Here is a 20,104-nt window from a genome sequence, read left to right on the forward strand (position 1 = left end):
GCAGAGGCTTCGCAGGAGGAGTTTGGGGGGTTCAGACCACTTAGGTTTACTATAAAGATTTAAGTGTGGAGGTTGCTTTTTGGTTTTTCAGTTAGTTGTTTTGTCCGTCAGAAATTGTTAAAAAATGCCCAATTGGAAATCAAATCAATTACAGAAAGGCAGCAAATGTGTATATTAGAGTGGTGGAAACTACCAGATGTTGCTTGATACATGGTTGAAGATGTCCTGATTGTTGCCACAGTCTGGTGCTGAGAGATTTGCAAGAGACACTACAAAAAAGAAGTAAAAATAACACTACGGATATTGAGGTGTTTATGCTCTGAATTTTAGTACCTTTCATGAATCAATCCTCCAAAACGCTCAATCCTACATTTCCCGTAGTGCAATGGCATCTTCTGTCAGATGCTACATGGCTAGGCTCATTCAAACGCCACACCTCCTTTCGGTAAAACACACTTTCTGATAAAAAACATTTAGACTCGAGATGACATCATCAGGGTTATTTTTTTAAATCGAACATAGAAGGGTCGGCACAGTTTAGACGACGAAACACCAGCCAAAGAAGTTCAGTTGGAGTACTAGCAATGCTCATTTATGGGTCCAAAGTGTAGGATTTAGTGGCATTAGCAGTGAAGTTTAACCAACAAAATCCTCTTTCGAAACATGTAAAAATGTAAAAGGCCTCCCCCAGAGACACTGTTTAGTTTGTCCACTCTGGGCTACTGTACAATATAAAAGGCTCATTCTAGCGTACACCAAGGAAATATGAGTATTACCTTCAATTTCTGCTGATAGAAATTATACAACAAATCAGAGGCTCTAATTGATTAATACATTGTTCTTGTGGTCCTGCATATTACAGCTAACAGTCAACAATTAAAAAAGAGAGACAGGCTTCAAAGTCTGAACACAACTCAACTGTGCTCCTGTGTTACAGCGACGGACACGTGCAGACAGCAGAATGTAGCCTATTAAAGTTAAACTGGTTATGAAACAGTCTCATTTTGATGCTACTGTCTCTTTATGACCTACATAAGAAAACGAGATGATCATTTAGAAGATGAATTAAGGAATCACGGCTTGAGGAAAAAAAAAAAAACGCTTTGCAAAGTTTACATTGTTTCACCATTGTCAACTTTTGTTTACAACGGTCAGAACCAATAAACAATGAAAAATCCCCGCAGTATCCTTAAATAAAAAAGATAGGATAACTTCAAGAAAACGTATCAGTCCAAGCACCTTTAATGACACAGGTCTTTTGTGTCTATTTCCAAAAACTTTTACAAAAGACTCAATGTCTTCAATTCACAAACTTGGAATAGAGGACTAGTAAGAAGACAAAAGTCATCATGTCATACGAGTTTCTTTTTATTGTTCAATGCATGGCCACACACATATACTTGTTTTCTTTTGCACTGTGCAAGATGGGACAGTCACTATGGTAATGGTGATGTAGACGGGACACATTGTAGGAGTTTACAGGGGCCCAAACACAACCCACATTCCTCTGGGAAAGTCAGCTGGCCCCCCTTCTCTTCTGAGCCTCCTCTGTGATGAGATACAACACGAGGCTCGTCAGCTTCTACCTCCCTCCTCTCTCTGACACGACACCTTGTTAAATAAATTCGGGATTATACTTTTTTTTTTTTTTAATATTCAGAACTGCAGGACTTGTTCAGTGGATCAACACACGACAACAAACCCTTCCCTTTCCCTTAACATTCTTTCATATCATTCAGATTTAGCTTACAAAAAAAGCAAAATAAACATCATTTGGGTACAAAAATAAAATCCAAATTAAAACTTTCAAACAGGGCAACACCTGTCGTGTTTTGTTTTTTTTTCCTCTTCTTTTTTCTCATACAGAGATAGCACAATACATAAGTCACTGGTCACAAAAGTACACTGCAAATAAGGAAAAAACAAAAACAAAATAAAAATGTTTAAAAAAAGCCACAGAGGAAAGAAACCGATTCTGGAGATGTGTACATTTTTCTTCCTCAACCTTTCCTAGAGGCCTATGAGCTATGAGACGCCTGGTTTGTTTTGAGCCTCGGGTGTCAGGTGGACGGAGGTTCTCTCCATCTTAAAGTTGTCGTCATGCACCCTCGGCTTTCCAAAACCGCCTACCGGACTCGCACATTCTTAACCCTGTTTCTCGAATACAGACTGAAGGGAAAAGGGAGGAGGGAACAGAAATCCAAACCACTGCTCTAAATATCTATATGGATTCATCTGAGCATGAGTGTGTTTATGTGTGTGTGTGTGTGTGTGCGCGGTTTCTCTCTCGACACGTATGTACTCGTTTGCTAACATATACAGTGTATTCCTGGTTAGGGTGTGAACCAGGGGCACTTAAATGTTGTGTAGCGTTCCCCCACCGTCTCCGCACCCCGACCACTAGGGGTCACTCTTTATGTTTAAGGAATGGGAGTTGGAGGTGGGATATCTGCTGTTTCTTAGAGCGCCGTTTCGCCCCCGCATTTCTCTTTTTATTTTTTTACTCCTCTGTTTTTAACTTTTCCACCCCTCTGAGCTTTAACTCCTTTCCTACGATTCAGCTTTCTTTTGAGTTGGTTTTTGCCTTTGGAGACGCAGATACACACAGAGCAAAAGAGTGGGAGAGAGAGAGAGGGAGCGAGTGTTGTGATCGATCAGCTGTTCGCAGCGCCGACAGCTGCCCCCGTTTGACCTCTCAGCCAATCTCCTTCCACTGCCGGTAGAACTCCACGATGTTCTTCAGCTCCATGCCCGCCGAGCCCGCCGCCTGGATCGCCGCCTGAGTTGAAACAGACACAGATATGCAAATAAATACAAAACATACAAGGTAGGAAGCTTGTCCTCAAATGTGTTTTAGGCATCACTGCCAATGCAAATGTTTTTCTAACACACCTCTATTGATAAGAAAGAAGATTCAAAACTTCTGTCAAATCTCATGAAAATCTACAGAACATGTCTGTGTGCTTTAATCAAAGTGTTGTTTTTAGCATCTTTAATTTCCCGTGAAATCAAAATAGAAGTTTTTCATTAATCAAACCATCATCTCTACACAAGTGGCAGGCCCGACATTGAAAAGTTTTATGCATGTATTCTTAAAAGGTAATTTGGGGTTTGCCATTTCCTGGAAAATACTTCTAAAATGTTGATGACTCACCCAGCACTCAGAATAGATGCTGTCCAATGAAACACTTTTTAGATTTCTTAGGAGCTTACTGCGAAGCTTTTTTGGGTAACAGACCTCACTGTAGTTAAAAATGAATCATATTTTAGGAAGAAATACTTTCAGTTCTCCCCTCTGCTGTCCTTCCACGTCTCTCTGCCTGAACTGAGATTTATAGAGTTTCCTGACGGACAGTAACAAGTAACCATTAACTGCTTATAACTGTGGTCAGTACTCTGCTCGCCACTTCCTGGGAACTTTAAAACCCTTCCCTCACAACGTTTGGACATTAGACCTTGACATCTGACACATTCTCCTTCTTTATGAAACTACAAACCTCACTTCCATCACTTTTTGTGTGTACAACTAGTGCAAACAATACTACTGCCATCAAGGAGAGTTTCTCTGAATGTTTCTGCTGTTATTCCTTTTGAAAAGATGAAGCACTTCTCACCCTCTTTTATGACAGCACAGCTTAATTTTTGCTGGATCCTGCCAGAAACTAACCGGGACCCCCTAGACTGGGAATGCTATTTGATTGGATCCAGCACCTCATTTGTCACAATCAAAGTCTGTATATATATTTTATGTCAAATTGAATGTCATTTATATCTTTTAATTTAATTCAAGTTACTTGTAAATCATGTTTGCCTTCACTGGATTTTAATGTACATTTTTTTTAAAGAGGCGAAGAGGGGGAGTGGTCAGATCATGCACTGACCCGTGAAGCCTGATAGTTTTGCAAACGTCACATGAGCTACACTGGCATGTGGTTGAGTGCTTCTTGGTGTAAACATTTTGACATACGATTACTGTAAGCCCCACAAACAAGTGACAAGTGACAACACGGACAGATAGTTTTTGTTGGCAAGAAGGCAAAAAAAACAAAGATATCTTATATCTTCTGAGAAAATGAGCATTATCTGAAGGACAGAGCAGTTTAGACACAGTCCAGTGACGAGTGCACTGGTTCAAAAATAGAGCAAAAACTGTAATCCGAGTGACCGACCTTCATTGCTGCTGACTGAGTGCACAGTTCTTCCACTTGATGGCCGGTAAGAATGGTCACCATCCCGGCTGTGTCTTCATCTCCGTTGCTCTGGGAGACAGTTAGCTGACGACAGCTGTCCACCATCTTGTATAAATGCCTAGACATTAAAACAAGAGGAACAATCAAAACAGAAGTCTCATCCAATGAGCATGCTCGAAAACCATCTAGAGGTAAGTGTAGAAAGTGAGCCAGGTTTACCAGGCGTCGATGTCCTGACGTTTGAGCTTATCTCTTTCAAAACTCCGACCCGACTCCTTCTGGCAGCGTATGTACCTAGAGAAGGATACGATACAGAATATTTCAGAAAAAGGTTTGTGTTCAACATATTCTTGGACAGAAGTGCAGAGGGAAGCTCCATCAGTCATCATATATATATTACACCCACCGGTTGCCTTTGCGAAATTCAGACTCCAGGAAGCGGATGCCGTCCCTCGCACCAGCAATTTCCTTCTTCAACCTGTCAAGTCCATCAATCACTAAAACACAGAAGCAGAACAAGTTAAGTACTTGAGCAAACAGTCCCTCCATCAAAAAGACTGACTCAGAAACAGACTGCGTGAAAAGACAGAAGCTCAAGTTTGACTATTTTGGTTTAATATTATGATTTCATGTCAATTCTTTTTACATTTGGCGTCATATGACTTACTTTCTCTGTGCTGCTATTCAGTTTTACTGCCCTGGACAGCACGTTGGTACATTTTGTCATCAGAGAGAGGATGAGGCTGTGCACTGACCTGTCCGTGGGATGATGATGATGAAGCAGCCGCTGCCGGCCAGCTGCCGGATGATGTTCAGATGCTGGCAGAGAGCAGCTGTGTCTGGCACCAGGTAGGGAGACATGGACGACTGGGCCTTGGGCTGCTGGAGGCTGCCCTCTAGCTGCGACACCTCCAACTGCAAGCGAAGACAGACAGTGAGACCAAACAACTGATGATGGGCATTAAGGTTAGATGTGTATGTGCCTGTGATTGTAATTACAGAACTATGACTAGCTTCAGGTTCCTGAGTTTGTCAGATGATTTTAGTGAGTGTTGATCTGGCAGGTTCTTGTTAATACCAACTGACTCATACGTCTCTGAGCAAACATCTATCCTGTGTCACATCCAGGAAAACAGACAGGCTGAACAGTCAGTGGACAGAGCAATGATAAGAACCTGAAGACGAAGCTGGGCCATGTCCCTCATTAAGCGATTTCGACGAGCTTCCTCCTCGGCCTGGAAAAAAGATAACGAGAGAGTCGACATTAAATGGAACAGCTGCCTTGCTCACAAGTAAAAACCATTTTGTTTCAATAATTAAACAAATATTCTTCTCATTTATTTAGGTCAACAGTTATGAAACCAAACCAGTTTCACTGTATAAATGGCACACTGAACAATGACTTTTGACAGAATGGCGCCACCCAGTGGTTCTTCTGGTCACTGTTCACGTGTCACTCACCATTCGGAACTGGGCCTTGGCCTGCTGCACTAGATTGTCCTCTTCGGTCTGGCTGATGCTGGTGAATATGCCCGCCTCCGGGTTGAAGTGCAGCACGTTGCCCTGGAGTTTTGTTAGGAAGTGGCCAAAACTGCGAATGCAACACACTCGCACCACACACTACGAGAAAAGAGAAAGAAAGAATGTTTTTAAAGCGTTTATATTGTGCATGTTGATTATAAAATATTACACAAGATAAATCAGCTTCAGAGAACCTTTGGTATCTGTGTGTCTGTCTACATGTTGTTGGTCTCAATCCCACAGAGAATCATCAGCTGACTATGCAAATCTCAGTGCTACAAAAGTTTTTTACCATCTTTCAACTGCTCGTTTTAGTTTTACATTTTGCAGCTCAACAGTTTTGGTTTAGCACTTTACTATCTGCCAAACACCAAACAGCAGGCAGACACAGTGATCAGGCTTGTGGAGAGGAGCATTTAGCTGCTAAACAGGCAGATATTTCTCCTTAAGGAGTTGATGGGGAAATAAATAAATAAATGCTGATGTAAATGTGATGTTTAGAAGCAACGGTTTACCACATTAACTTTGTGAAATGATAATATGTTAATGTTAGTCTTTGTGGGTTGTATTGTTACTGACAAACAAAGAGGGCCCTTCCCTTCTCCAAGCACTTGGACATAGTGACATGCCGATTAGTACACATTTTAACACTGCAGATAGTGAAGAACCGTATGATTTGTCAGCAAAATCTGAAACAAAAACTTGAGTTGATTTTGGGCTTCTACATTTTCTTGATCAGTTTATCTGCAGATGGCTTTTAATTTATCACTGAAGTCTTTGTTAATTAATTTCCCACTGTCTACCTGATATAGTTTCCTTTTCATGATTTATTCCTCCATTTATATTATTTAGTCTTTTGTGAGAAGCATTGAGGTGATACAAATATCATTTTGTTGTACAATTCTGGTTGTATAACGATGATTAAATTGAAACTTAAATCCTAGATGGATTATTTTCATTATCAATTAACTGCAGGTTGTTTTCTTCATTAGTGGAGAGAGAGCCATCACAGCTTATTAAACCCAGGCGTGATGGACATCAACACTAACAATTCCAAGGATACGTGTCAGGTGGAGAACACCACAGGCTAAAGGAGGCCCCCCATCATGTGTGAGGCCACCTTTTCATACAAGCTTACTACATTTTATGTATTTTTATGCATAGAGTTGCTTGTGAAGTCAAACCAATACTTTAGATAACTATTACATAAGGAAAACAGAATCAGCAGAAGAAGTGAAGATTAGTTAGAAGTAAAATAGTTTTGGATTCTGTGTAAAAGTTCTCCTGAAATTTCCGTAATAACAAAGACATTGTACACTTAAAATAGTTTTGTTAACAATGAACATATTGTGTTGATATTGGCAGACCTACTGGTATAAAAAGAGGCAACACAACTTGCAAAATCCTGTGTCATGATTCTACAATAACAGACTGGTAACACACATGGTGGAACTGATGCCTTTTGTGTTTCTAGTGTTTAACAAAATTGAATGTGTAAAAGCGGAATCTTGTGTGTGAGTGTGTATGAGTGTGAGTGTGTACCTCCTGTAGGGAGCTGAGGGAGGGGTTGCGGCGAGTGAAATCAAGGCGCCGGTGTGCTACGCTGAGAGCAGGCAGGTGCCGCAGAGCCAGATCCTCAGGCAGCAGCAGACTCTGGACCAACCCGGGCTGCTCGCACTCATTTAACAGTTCTGTCACCTCTGCGTTCAGACCGAGCTCTGCAGTAACACACATGGATAGATAAATAAATAAATAAATGAGCAGTAGACTCAGAGCTCAGACATTAGTGACTAAAAGTCACACGGGAAGAGAAATATTCAGCGGGAGAGCTGAGTGTTGGCACTGTTTGTTAAGTGAGTGCACGCAGTACAGAGATGAGATCAGAGCTCGGAGATACGGACCAAATCAACTTTATCGATAAAAAAAATACCTATTGAGATGGAAAAGTGCATGTTGATAATTATAACATTTAACAGCATGGATGAAAAATAATGCATATTAGACCAAATAATAGTATTGCTAATGATAAAAATACAATTAAGGGGAGTTCTTTGAGCACTCATTGAAAGGAGGAACATATTTCTTGCAGAGTCAGATGGGAGAAATCTAGTCAAGTGTGTCAAAGGACATTTTAGTATTCCCAGTGGGAACAAAAACCAAGACACTAACATCCTGTGCCTCCTGAGCTACACAGGAGTATAAATATCTATGCGGCTCAGTCTATCACTAACTCACCAGCCTCGAGCATCTTGCTGCCATCTGGTAGCAGGTTGAGCAGCACAGACAGTCGGTTCCACAGGCTTTGAGAGCTCTGCAGAGAGAGAGCGCCGGTCTGTTAGATACAGGCCTAAAATGTCAATGTTTCACAGGAAAAGTAGTATAATCTTCCCCCTCACCTGAGCACACATGAGGATAATGTCGGTGTTTGTCCTTAGCCAATCAATAAACACCTTCACCACCTGGATCAACCCCTGATTGGTCAGAATCTCCAGCTTCTCTAGGAGGGTTTTCTCGCTGTGTACGGATTGAGTGCTGTGTTGGCTGCCCTCTGAATCAGAGTCCAAATCTAAAAGAGGGGACACAAAGAATGGAAGAGTTTAACTTCAACTATACATTACTAGGAGTTCTTTGTAAATCCACTGAACAGATGACACAAAAACAGACTATTATAGATTATATGTGACATTGATGCTCTAAGCACATTACCATTTTCATTGGTTCCGTTGGCAGTACCGGGGTTAATATCGCAGGGTGAATCCCCAGGAGGTGGCGGCGTCTCTTGGGAGGGGGGAGCAGAGGCGTCAGTTGGGGTGGGAATGCCCGAAGTAGACGAGGCTTGAGGCCTCAACAACATGTTGCTGAAAGTTGGCGCCAGGCGGAAGCAGCGTTTTGCCTGGAAGAGTTGTGAGGACATGGCCTGGAGGTTACTGCTGATGCTGGAGTCGGCAGGCATGAGAGGTCCGTTAGTGGTCGGAGGCGTGTCACCATCCCTGTCGCCTCCTTCTTCCTTGGGTTGGTCTTCATCTTCCTCTTCGTCCTGGTGCTCCCTCGCCTGACCCTCCAAGTTGTCTGAGTTTTCCGTGTCCTCGATGTCTTCCAGGTCTGAGCGAGACTCCTGGCTGTTCATGTCCGAGTCGGTCTCCACATCGAATGCCGTCCCTCCTTCCTCCTCCTCTTCCTCTGAGCCACTCCCCCAGCTGCCCTCCTCGCCCAGGTGGTCTCTCTTGGTCTCCTTCCTGATAGGTGGAGGATTGGGCGGGGTTCCTGCTGTGGTGCCACCTGTTGACTCAGTGTGCCCCCTCCTCTCGTCATCGTCATCTTCGTCCTCTTCGCTCTCGAAGCCTTCGCTCAGGTCGCTCTCATCCTCACCTCGAGCGTCCTTGCGGGCACAGCGGCGTCGGCGGAGTCTAGACAAGCGGGTGTACTTCTTCTTCTGTCTCTGCTTCTCTTCCTCCAATTTGCGCTGTTCTTCCACGCTATGCTTTTTGGCAGCCACCCTCTCGCAGCCATCTTCATCTTTCTCCTCCTCCTCGTCTTCTTGCTCCAGGGAGCCATTCTGTAGAGGCTTCTCGTCAGCGCGATCTGCCGGTGGAGCCGACAAATCCCTCAACTCCAGGTCATCTAGATAAAAGAAGAAACACTCACTAAGTTTTTGTCTTCATCCAATTTTCAAAATACAGATTTTACTTTACAAAACAAACGTTCTCCACTGGGATATTCTAAAATGAGCAGATCAGAAGGAGTGAATAAATGTGTTCAACTTTAAAATTACTCTCGACTTGTAAAACCTTCAAACACTTCTGTAGCTCTACAAAAAGAAAACATTTTAAAGCACAAAAAGCAGCCCTAACTTTAATCCTCTAGGATATTGCTGATAGGATACACTGAGTAAGAATTGATCTATGTGCGTGATACTGGCTGGAAGACTTCCCAAACTGCAGTGACTATTTTCCCCCCCCCTCTCCTTATACGGGTTTCCTCTCTCACCTGTGGCGTCAGTGTGAAGTGGAGGCACCTGGCTCTCCGCTTCTTCCAGTTCAGCCTGCAGCCGGATGTTGACGTGGTTGACCAGATGGGAGAAGAGCGCCAGAGTAAAAGCTATGGATGCACTGTACTGCTTTGAACCTGAAGACACAAAAGAAAAATGCGTTAGTCCAAAATATTAATTTATATGGAATGTGTACTTCTCCTGTTGTATACCAATAAATGTCCTGGTAACAATCATTGCCAAAAGAGAGCATTTTTCCAGAGCGGTTCATATCAATAAATGTACAGATAAACATTAGAGCAAGACGAAAAAATAGATTAGGCGAATATATCAGAAAATATCGGCTATTTGCATATTTGTTCATACTGTTTCTTAAATCAGTCTCTCCGTATGTCTGTTTTTGCAAAGCTGTTCTGTAACTACTAACATGTCATGTCTGTGCCTTCTTGTGTTTGCTTGTGTTTGCACTGTTTGTCTTTATTTTGTTGCTCTGTAATATGATCTGCTTTTACTGCTGCCCATGTCTTTTACTGTCTGTCACTGTATCTATATGCCTTTGCCATCATGGTTGTGTTTTAAAATTGTTTCTTGATTTTAGGTTGCCAACTTTACACCTGGCAGGAAACTACAGATGAAAATTGGCCTCTTGGCTACCTCTGGCACATTTATTGTATTTTTCATTAATATGCTGACATGTATTGTAATATTGTTGTTAATGACAAGACATATGTTTTGAAACAGGGTCACCATTCTATAGTTGTATAGTGTTCACCAGAAAGTAGAATTTCTTCAATTTTCAAATGTCCTGCAAACAACATTTCATTTAATTAAGTTGTTAAAACTACTTATTTAAAGTGTTTGTTATGGTTGTGTGAAAATATCTACCAATATGTCATTATCAGATGTTTTAAGTCTTCAAATATCAACATTTATGTTGAGATGTGTTTCTTCAGTTTATATTTTTAAATTTCAAGTTTTTGTCCAAACTTCTGTTTGGGAGTCAGTCCATCACAGATTCTCTCGTGATGGCAAAAAACATGAAAACTTTAGTGGGTGTTTTGGAGAGAGTCGTGTGAGCGTTTGGCTAGTTAACTGCAGAGCTTCACAAAAAATAAAATCAAGTCTGGCTGGTATCTTCTTCCTCTTCTGCTAATTATTCTAATCCTCATTTGATTAGGCCTTCTGAAGATACTGAATGGAATTTTTAAGAAGAATATAAAAAAGTTATCCTTGGTTCACTAACCTCCCCTCTTCAGGCTGTGCACCACCATCAGACAAGTGACCACCATCTTGAAGACGAGCGTGTCGGGCAGCACAGGGCAGGAGCTGTCCGCGTGCTGCTCCTCCTCTTCCTCGCTGGGGGAGTGGTGAGCGCCGCCATGTGTCGGCGGTGGCAGGTAAAACAGCACCAGGTTGAAATCCTCCAGCACCGACTGGCAGAGTGACGTCAGCTCCGTCTCCATCAGACTACAGACGGACGGACAGAGGAGGGAAGGCAACATTATTAATATGAAGGACGCAATAAAAATACAAGGTAAAACAATCAATACTTCAAGAACAGCACTGTAGGGGATCAGGTGTACAAGGAGGATGACCAGGTTTCATGATATGCTCGTTTTCCCTGTCCTTTATATTTGCTCATGAACTGCAAGTACATTATATTGGTAGTTAAATCAGTTTGTTTGAACAGTTTTACAGGCAGGAAGACTCTGCCTAGTGAAGTGTAAACATCTGCTCAGGCAATGTTTGACTTTGATATCACTGGTGCAGGTAAGAGGACAGATACTATAGATTCTGACCCCCATTAAACAGATGAAAACAGACTGTTTCAACATAAAAATGGTTACGTTTTAAAAATACTTAACCAAAGGTTCATTGCTGTTGTTGACTAGGTTCTAAAACCCTATTCACATGGAATTTAGTAACTGGGGGACTCTTGTAATTGGTAATATTGCAGAGGACATCTGTGATCTAAATGTTAGTAAGCATGTAAGTATAAATTTTCCTGCATTTCAAATATCATATTTTGCCAAACACAGAGGTCATTTGGAGAGAGATTTGGTTGCGTCTCATAAAATACTGAGCAAGAGTCACCAGCTGTGCAGTGAGATATACTGAGGCTATACTGAAGTTTGAAAGTGATAACAGAGAAGGTTAGCAACAGCAACAGAAGGTGTCATATTCAAGCACAGCTACAAAGCATTTTAAACTTGATTTCAAATGAGCTGCAAATGTGCATCTATAAGGAGGTGTTACACAAAACTTGACATCAGATTCAGGAGATAATGTCAGTAAATTAGGGTAAAGTACAGAATTTGCACATGTGCCACAAGAAACACAAATGATGGTGGTTATTTCTAAATCCCATGAGGTCTCCTGCAAACAGGGCTAAAAACATTGGGAAAAAAGGAGGACAGCAGAAGCACTCACCTGTTCTTGGGCTGCAGCAGGCTCTGAAGGTACATGAAACTCACGAGGAGGTGCTTAATGTCTTTTGATCTGCAGAAAAAAAGTCATAGCACATTTTAGAAATGGGGAAATAACAGATATTTTCATTTATTATTAAGATTTTGTAAATAAATGTTGGCATTTTTCTTGATCACAGAGAATTCAATGTTATATTTTTAGACACAGTGGTGTAGTGAATGCTTTTACTATTGCTCTGCCATTTTCATTCCTGAGAGTAATATTTAAAAAGAAACCGAAACCAATTTGACTTCTGTACGCTAAACATTAACAGCTGGATGGCTTAACATAAACACAGAAAGCAGGAGGAAACAAAACAGCCCACCAGCACCTTTTGAATTAACATGTGTGGTATCAACCTTACCTAACTCTTGGCAGATAAACAAAAACAAATATTTCCCAAAATGTAGACAACAGATTTTTAAAATTTATGATAATGCAATGCAAACGGCTGCAAAAAGTTTCCACACTGAACACACCACAGCCGAGTAATGTGTCATTATGTAAATGAAACAAAGCTGCATTGTTCTCCGGGCAAGTGGCAAAAAGAATCTGTTAATCTCATTTGCTTCATGCACAATAGTAATCTGAATAATCCTAATGATAAATAAACTGTGCAAAACCACCAGAAATACTTCCTCATTTGTGTACGAGATCATTCTAATGTACAGAAAAACCATCATGAAAATCCATCGAACTCTGAGACTGAGTGGCTGCAGTCGTTTATTTTCATGTGTACAAAGTTTTCTGTCCCTCTGAAATCCTGCGAATCCTCCTCACCTTTGTCGAGACGGAGACAGCTTCTTCATCTCCTGCTTCTTCACCTGGTGGTACATCTTGGCAGCTTTGTCAAACAGGCGCTTCAGGTTGCCATAGGCGCCCTCAAAGGGGGCCTCTGATTGGATGCTAGCAAAGGTGAGATATTTGTTAATACTCTAAACTTATTGGGTTGTGAGTGAATAGTTATATTATACACCACTGTACATGAAGATTTCTCACCAGCGTAGGTAGTAGTAGGTTGCTTCAACATTGTAGAACTTGCTCCCTGCCAGTGTGCCCAGCTGGTTAAAAGGCATTCCTGTAAACAGAAGAGACAATAGTTAGTTTTCTAAGTTATTCATTTTCCAATTGCCTGATGTTGAGAAACATTACCAAATGTTCACTGCTCAGTCTGAAAAAATAAAGATGATGAATTCCAAATTGTTGCATTGCTCGAAGCCAAATTATTTCAGTAGAACAACGCTGATGCTCCTTTATCTTTTAAACAAAATATAATTCTTTTAAACACTTCACAGAGAAAACCTGAATCAATATCTGACAGTTTGATGACGTTATGTGTCCTGTGAAAATTATAGCAACAAGGAGTGAAAAAATATTTAAAAGAAAGCTAATAAATAAATGTAATAAATGAGTAAATACACAAATAAAGTTCTGCTCAATGTACAAATTCTAACTATTTGCACCCTTTAAAACATATATAACATCTTGCTTGTTTAATATGTATAAATCTCCTTGAGGAAAAACAATAGTAACAGTAATATTATGTAAAATAACTAGCTCTCTTGTCAAATGCCAAATTGTTGTTTTGAACTAGTTTTTTCAAAACAGATTAAACAAACAAGAACTCTCATGTTATTCACACATGCTGGTAGGTGAATTTGTTTTCTGTGAACAGATGTGAACCGTTTTTCCTTCAGTCTTTATGCTAAGCTAACCGGCGGCTGGCTCTACCTATATAATCACCGCACTGATGTGAGTGATATGGATCTAACTGTCAGCACAACAGCCAATACGTGTGTTTCCTAGAATGTTGAACCATTTCCCCAAAGTCGTGTTTGAACGCAAAATGTATTTGCAATCTAAATATCACGTTCTTCCATGGCAACAAACAGAATTCATACTTGTCAGTGACGTTCTTCGGTTGCTTTTTCTATCTACTGGCATTTCACATATTTGTTTGTGTTGTGGCTACTAAGTGCATCACCCATGGCAAAAACATCTCTGCAGCTTTTAAGAAACAAGAGTATTCCTTCCATTCTGCCAGCCCAGTCAACACAAACTTCACCAGGTTCTCTCTGACTACGAGAACTGCAAAGTGTTATATTAAAAAATGTTACGTTACTGTCACTTACCCACGTGTGGCATGACAGACAAGGCTTGATGGTAAAACCTTTCTGCCAGCTGCTCAGCCTCCACTCCAGCAAGCTCATTCTGATAACGGGCTGCAGAGGAACAAAGTAATAATTAATGCCAATAACAAGCTTGTCAAATAAATATAACCACATATTTTGGGCCACAAGTACTTCAATAAAAGTCATCAACTTAGGCTAAAAAAGACATTATTTCACTTGCTGGTGTAATATCTAGTTAGTAATGTTAGATCAATCAATATACTAACATCCCAGTATCACATAAAACTAAACCGAACGGCCTCCTGCCAGTTATAGTCTATAACTCTGCCAAAATTTCCCACGCTGAATGACACGCACATGCTGTCTCACACCTCTACAAGCTGGGTAGAGAGATGAAGTAATTGTGTTCTCTAAATGCTCTATTATCATGTTATTACCTAGATCTCCAAGGTAGACCAGACAGCGATGGCAGGCCATCTGTGCCCACTCCATCTCCTTTGGGGTGGCTGACATTGGTTTCTTTCGGCCTGCGGGGAAGAATTACACAATGCTTTTTTTTTTTCTCCTTTTCATTTCAAGCATTTAGCTGATGCACTTAGCAAAATGACTTGGAGTTATGTAACAAATGAACAAGTTTGAATTCCAGGAAAGCAATAAATGTGACAGACAGCACCCAGATATAACTCGCAGCACGGTTTCTCCAGTAGACACTATCTATTGATTAGATCTCATAATAAGATAAGGATCCCCATATTTATGTATATCGGTGTCCTACAAAAACACGAATATATCAAACCAGAGAGGAAGACTACAGGCTGCACAATATCACAACCTTGGGCGATCCTGCACCTGCCCACCTGCTTCTCTGTGCTCTTAATAGTATGACTTGGCACCTCTCCACTTATTCATCTGCTTTGAATAGTTCAAAGTAACATCTGATACAGACTGAACTCAGAAAATGGACACAAACACCTGGTGTAAAGGTTAAATCTACTAGTGTCAAACCACTGGTAATACCACTGTGAATGGGAATTTACAGCCATTTCATAAGAAAAGCAAATCTGAATGGAAAAGATGGTAAAAGGAAAGTAAGAAAAAAGGAAAACTATAAACAAACTGTCTTGTCAGACGCAGGCAGAGACAGATTTTTGTCGTCATGAATGTATAATTCAAACCTGTGCTTTTTTCAGTGTGACATATCAATACATTTTTAAATAAAAAGACTGCCAAGTGACCAAGATTTTAAAATGTAATGAATGACATATTTAAAGTAGGGACAAGCAGACAGTCTGTTTTATAAGTCTGACTGTTATACACCCTTCTGACAAACATTCAGTAAGACATTAGATGCTGCTTGTGTTTATGAATGTTCTCCATCTGTGTCTGAATTCGCGGCTCTTACCGATCAGAGGGTCTGTGACGTGGGTCCAGTCGATGCAGTCCTGCAGCTCCAGCTGGTAATGTGACTGGATGTAGAGCAGCAGGTGCTGGTAGAAACCCACGCCGGCGATCAGGTGTGTACGGTACGCACACTCGAGCGCGCTGCGACTGTGGATGTGCTGCAGTGGAAGAGAAAGAGGAGCCAGGACATTAGAGATATGACCAGAACAAAAACAATATACAGGACCTATGTAGCAAATTCAAGTTTATATTAGGACTGCCACACTGAAATATTCATGTGTACAAATGACAAGCAATGGCAAAATATTTAGTGAATAAGAAAGAGAGAGAAAAAAAATCACTACACAAAATTTGAGATTAGAAGCAGAAGTATCATCTTTTTTTTTTTTTATCAACCTTGAATTCTTTTTCCTCATTGAAACATGATGCCTACATCACCCAGTAGTGATAACTTTTGTTTGTTTCAAAAATTCAAGCAGAGATAAGGAGTGAGCTACAAAGGCCTGGTGAACTCACTTCTTCTTCTCTAAGTCTATCTTTTCATTTTGAAACTTGCAGTCTTCAGAGTAAACCGATACTGACTCGGGTGACTTTACTTGAGATTTCATGCAACTCTCTCTTTGTATAGTTTTTCCACATATAGCAGTTATCACCAAGACCTGGTAACAGAGTTTGATGTGCAAAATTAAGAAGGGAATTCTTAACTTGCACAAGTTTTAAGCAAACAGACATGCAACTAATGACTAAAAGTGATGATGTATCACAAGCAGCTGAATGTTATAGGTTCATGCTTTGTGGATTATTTTATGAGTCTGGCTCAAACTGTCAACATTGTTCTGAAAGAATTCAGCTCAGATAAGAACGGCTACATTTAAATGTTGTTAGTCCAATACAAGAGCAAAGTGCCAAAAGTTTTTTTAATTTTTTTAGTTCACTGGGACTATCCATGCATGACATGGGCACACTCTTGGTACTCTATGAGATACGTCACGTGTCAGTGACCACAAAACAGCAGATGTCACAGTAGAGTTAACCTTTAAGTGGCAGCCAGGATGTGAAGTCAGCTAAGAAGAGAAAAACTGTTTGGCTGACACATGCACAGAGGATTCTTTCCACAGCTGCAGGGTGAATTACCTTCTTGTTGGTCTTGATAACCTGGATGACCTCGTAGTAAACCTTCCTCCAGAGCAGCTCCTCAGCCTTGCGGCCATAGTCGACAGGGTGGAGGAACATCAGCTTCACACAAAGCTCCCTCAGCCTAAAAAACACACATGAAGAAGAACAGATACACACACACGCACAAGTTAAGGAGGTAGTTGGGTCACCGGTTTGACAAGTGGACTAATGAGTCAACCTAGTTTCATGTGAACAATCTGGGCTATGCAGAACAGAAACACATACCAGGATACAAACGGTGGGCATTTTTCTTTTAAGATTGAACAAATAATCCGCAGATTAATCAAAGTGAAAACAATCATTTGTTGGCAACTGATGATTCTTGTACAATCCAACAAAAAGAAATGTTGTGGCATCACTAATAAGCTTGCATTTCCCTTCTGTGACTCACGCTGTCCGTGTAAAATGACTCAGAATCAAGAGTTGTTGATCAGAATATTGTGAAATCTCAGTCCACACTTTGTGTGCAGCCAGTGACAAGATTATGTTAATGCAGTTATGCAAGTACATGCAGTATTTCTCATTATCTGTTCTTTGAAGAGCAGCTTCTCTGCGTGGTTCATCTATTTTTCAATGCCAAAGAGGATAATATCACACTCAACAATAACATAAGCCTCACCTCGCACTGAGGTGCAAAATTATCCCTTTTACAAGATGAGTATAATCTACAACTACAGCTCTTACACAAGTGGATATTTTGGTGTAAAGTCAGCCTGTAATCTCAACAATGGAATATAATGACTTTGAAACTTCCAGAGGGGATCAGGGATGCAGATGCACGTGTACTGCAGTGTCAATAAACATGCAACACATGATCGTTCTCATTATTAATTCATCAGACAATCACTGCCTTGATTAACAGATAACTCGCTTGGTCAACTAAATGTCCAGCAAAAAAAATCCCATTTAAATTTCCTTGAAACGTCAAAGGTAACTTGTAAATGTCAATGTTTGTCAGACCAACAGTCCAAAACTCGGAGATAATCAGTGTATGTCACACGGGAAAGTGGTAAATATTTACAGTTAGAAGTTATAGTTTGACATCTTTAATTGAAAAAATACTGACACATGTCACCGCTTACCAAAGTATTCATCAATTAATTAGAAAATTACTTGAGATGGATGTTGGTTGACAAAGCTCCAGCGGCAGTCTCTCCTCTGTCTCTAGTATCGTGTCTGTTCAGACTCATGGTCAAGTATCTTTCTCACGTTACCCTCAAACTTCCTCTTTGTGGTTAATTTGTAACCAGTGTGAGCATAACAATGTCAGTCCTCTTCACAGAAACTGCAGTTTCTTAGAGATATCATCAAGTGACTATTAAATAGAATTTGGTAACAGGTCTGAAATATAGTCTATAAGCTCACAGAGATGCCGCGGTATGAACACATGTAGGATGATAGTGAGATTGTCAGCTGAATGAACTTGAGATGACTGATTAACATTCATATTATGTTCAGAACAGCTGCTCCTATAACACTCAGGTTACATGTAGCATGTGAGGTTTGAATTACACTCCTGCCTCCCCACACACACACACACGCACACACACGCACACGCACACACACACTTCTGAGACAGCTGGACATACTTGTTGCGAAGGCTGATGTTCTCCGGCTTGAAGACCTCCCTGTAGGATGCTTTGCTGCCGATGATGACATCCAGCTTGTGCACAGACTCCACCACAGCCCTGTGTAGCGTTTGACAACACAAAGCATTAGCACGATGACTGGTCTTGACGATTGCGGGGGGGGTGTCAGGAACAAATGCTGTGCTAGCCACCAAAATCCTTCCTGTTTCATTTCACTGTAACGAGGGCGCTAATGACAAATGCAGCTAAATCATGATTTCACAAGCTAACACGAGCTACACCAACTGATAGCAAGATGTATCTGATGTTACACTGACAAAGTATGCAGCAATGTCGGGCTTTTTATTGTCGTGACAGGCTGCTGAGTGGAAGAATAGATGGACCCTTTCTTGTGTTAGCAAACATTGATTAGCTAGCGCTACGTTAGCCAGCACAACAACGTCCAATTAGCACCTTGGTTAGCTACGTAAAACGGCCTCGCCAAGTTACCTGTAAAGCCGCTTGATGAGAAGGACTTTCGCCTCTGGCTCGCTGTCCTGCCCCGGTCCACTCATATTAGCGAGATGCCAGTCGTTTGATCCCACGCTCCGGCGTCCAGTCGCCGTTTCCTTCAACCCTCCCGACACACAGTTGTCAGGGCTACTCGGGTTTGTTCCCCGGCAGTGACAACCGTGTTGATAGCCAGCTAGCGCTAGCTATCAAGATAGTGTTAGCTTTCCTCCCTTTCCCTCCGAATCTCTTTCGTTTCTTGTGTCCTTTGGCAAGACCCCCTCTACCCATCCGTTCTGAAAACCGGGTAGGAGGGGGTGCCCTGTAATTTATGCTCTTCCTGGTCAGCTAAAACGCTCTGATATGCTTCTTGTGTTGTTCCCCGTTCCAGCCATCGCTACGAAGGCGGCCATTATTCCTATCAGGCAGTGACCGCCTGAATATCGCGAGAATACGGACCGTACCCACAGACGGAACCATGGGTTGCCAGGTCGTGTACAAATCCCTCATTTGCGAAAATCTTTATGAAAACATTCATTATCCCTGGACCTGCAAATGAGAAACTAGAAGAAAATAGACTGTTTAGACATTTAACACACACTGAAATAACGGTACTCTATTGTTTGTGTGACAGGTAGTAATAGAATGTAACTAAGTACATTTACTCAAGCAGACCTACTGAATTGTTCAATTTCGAGGTACTTAAATATTTCCATTTTCTGCAATATTAAACTTCTACTCTACTACATTTTGGAGACACATATGGTACTTTTTACTCCACTATATTTGTTTAATATTTTTAATATTTAGTTACTTACTTGCAGATTACACAATGAGCCATTCTTTGTTTTTTTGTAGTTTTTGGTCTTATATAATTCAAACTAATTTCATTTATAGGCTAAATCAGGTTTAAATAAATAAATAAATGCTGATTCCACTAATCTGAAAAATACTGAATATTGGACCCGATAATCGTTCAGAACACAGTATATACAAGTCAATTATGTAAAATTTATTTATAAATATTATAAAATTCTCTGTATTCTCTGCCCTTAAAGTAGGCTGTGTTTATCATGTCCCCCGTTCATTATTATAATCTCCCACCACTCACTCTGCATCTGCAACATGTTGTTTAGATCACTTCTCAGTAAC

General features: G+C 40.9%; 1 protein-coding gene across 1 annotated transcript; it reads right to left on the bottom strand.

The window, feature by feature from the left end:
- Positions 1 to 1,347: 1,347 nt before the first annotated feature.
- Positions 1,348 to 19,403, bottom strand: smg5 (SMG5 nonsense mediated mRNA decay factor). Its single transcript, XM_030393297.1, has 22 exons — positions 18,953 to 19,403; positions 18,464 to 18,562; positions 16,833 to 16,956; positions 15,700 to 15,856; positions 14,735 to 14,824; positions 14,298 to 14,387; positions 13,165 to 13,243; positions 12,946 to 13,071; positions 12,130 to 12,198; positions 10,943 to 11,166; positions 9,699 to 9,836; positions 8,418 to 9,332; positions 8,108 to 8,277; positions 7,947 to 8,022; positions 7,254 to 7,429; positions 5,652 to 5,810; positions 5,366 to 5,425; positions 4,946 to 5,105; positions 4,597 to 4,687; positions 4,410 to 4,484; positions 4,170 to 4,308; positions 1,348 to 2,779 (listed from the first exon to the last, which is right to left on the bottom strand). The coding sequence occupies exons 1-22, from the start codon at positions 19,015 to 19,017 to the stop codon at positions 2,696 to 2,698; spliced, it is 3,366 nt and encodes a 1,121-aa protein (XP_030249157.1). The 5' UTR covers positions 19,018 to 19,403; the 3' UTR covers positions 1,348 to 2,695.
- Positions 19,404 to 20,104: the final 701 nt, after the last annotated feature.

Source organism: Sparus aurata, chromosome 17 (genome assembly GCF_900880675.1).
Source record: "Sparus aurata chromosome 17, fSpaAur1.1, whole genome shotgun sequence".
Lineage (NCBI taxonomy): Eukaryota > Metazoa > Chordata > Actinopteri > Spariformes > Sparidae > Sparus > Sparus aurata.

Excerpts from the sequence above, each read along its gene's own strand:
- smg5 (XM_030393297.1), bottom strand. The coding sequence starts at position 19,017 with ATGAGTGGACCGGGGCAGGACAGCGAGCCAGAGGCGAAAGTCCTTCTC. Across the intron at positions 9,837-10,942 it reads GCACAGCCTGAAGAGGGGAG|GTTCAAAGCAGTACAGTGCA; the intron begins GTTAGTGAACCA and ends TTGTGTCTTCAG. Across the intron at positions 8,023-8,107 it reads TTATCCTCATGTGTGCTCAG|AGCTCTCAAAGCCTGTGGAA; the intron begins GTGAGGGGGAAG and ends CTCTCTCTGCAG.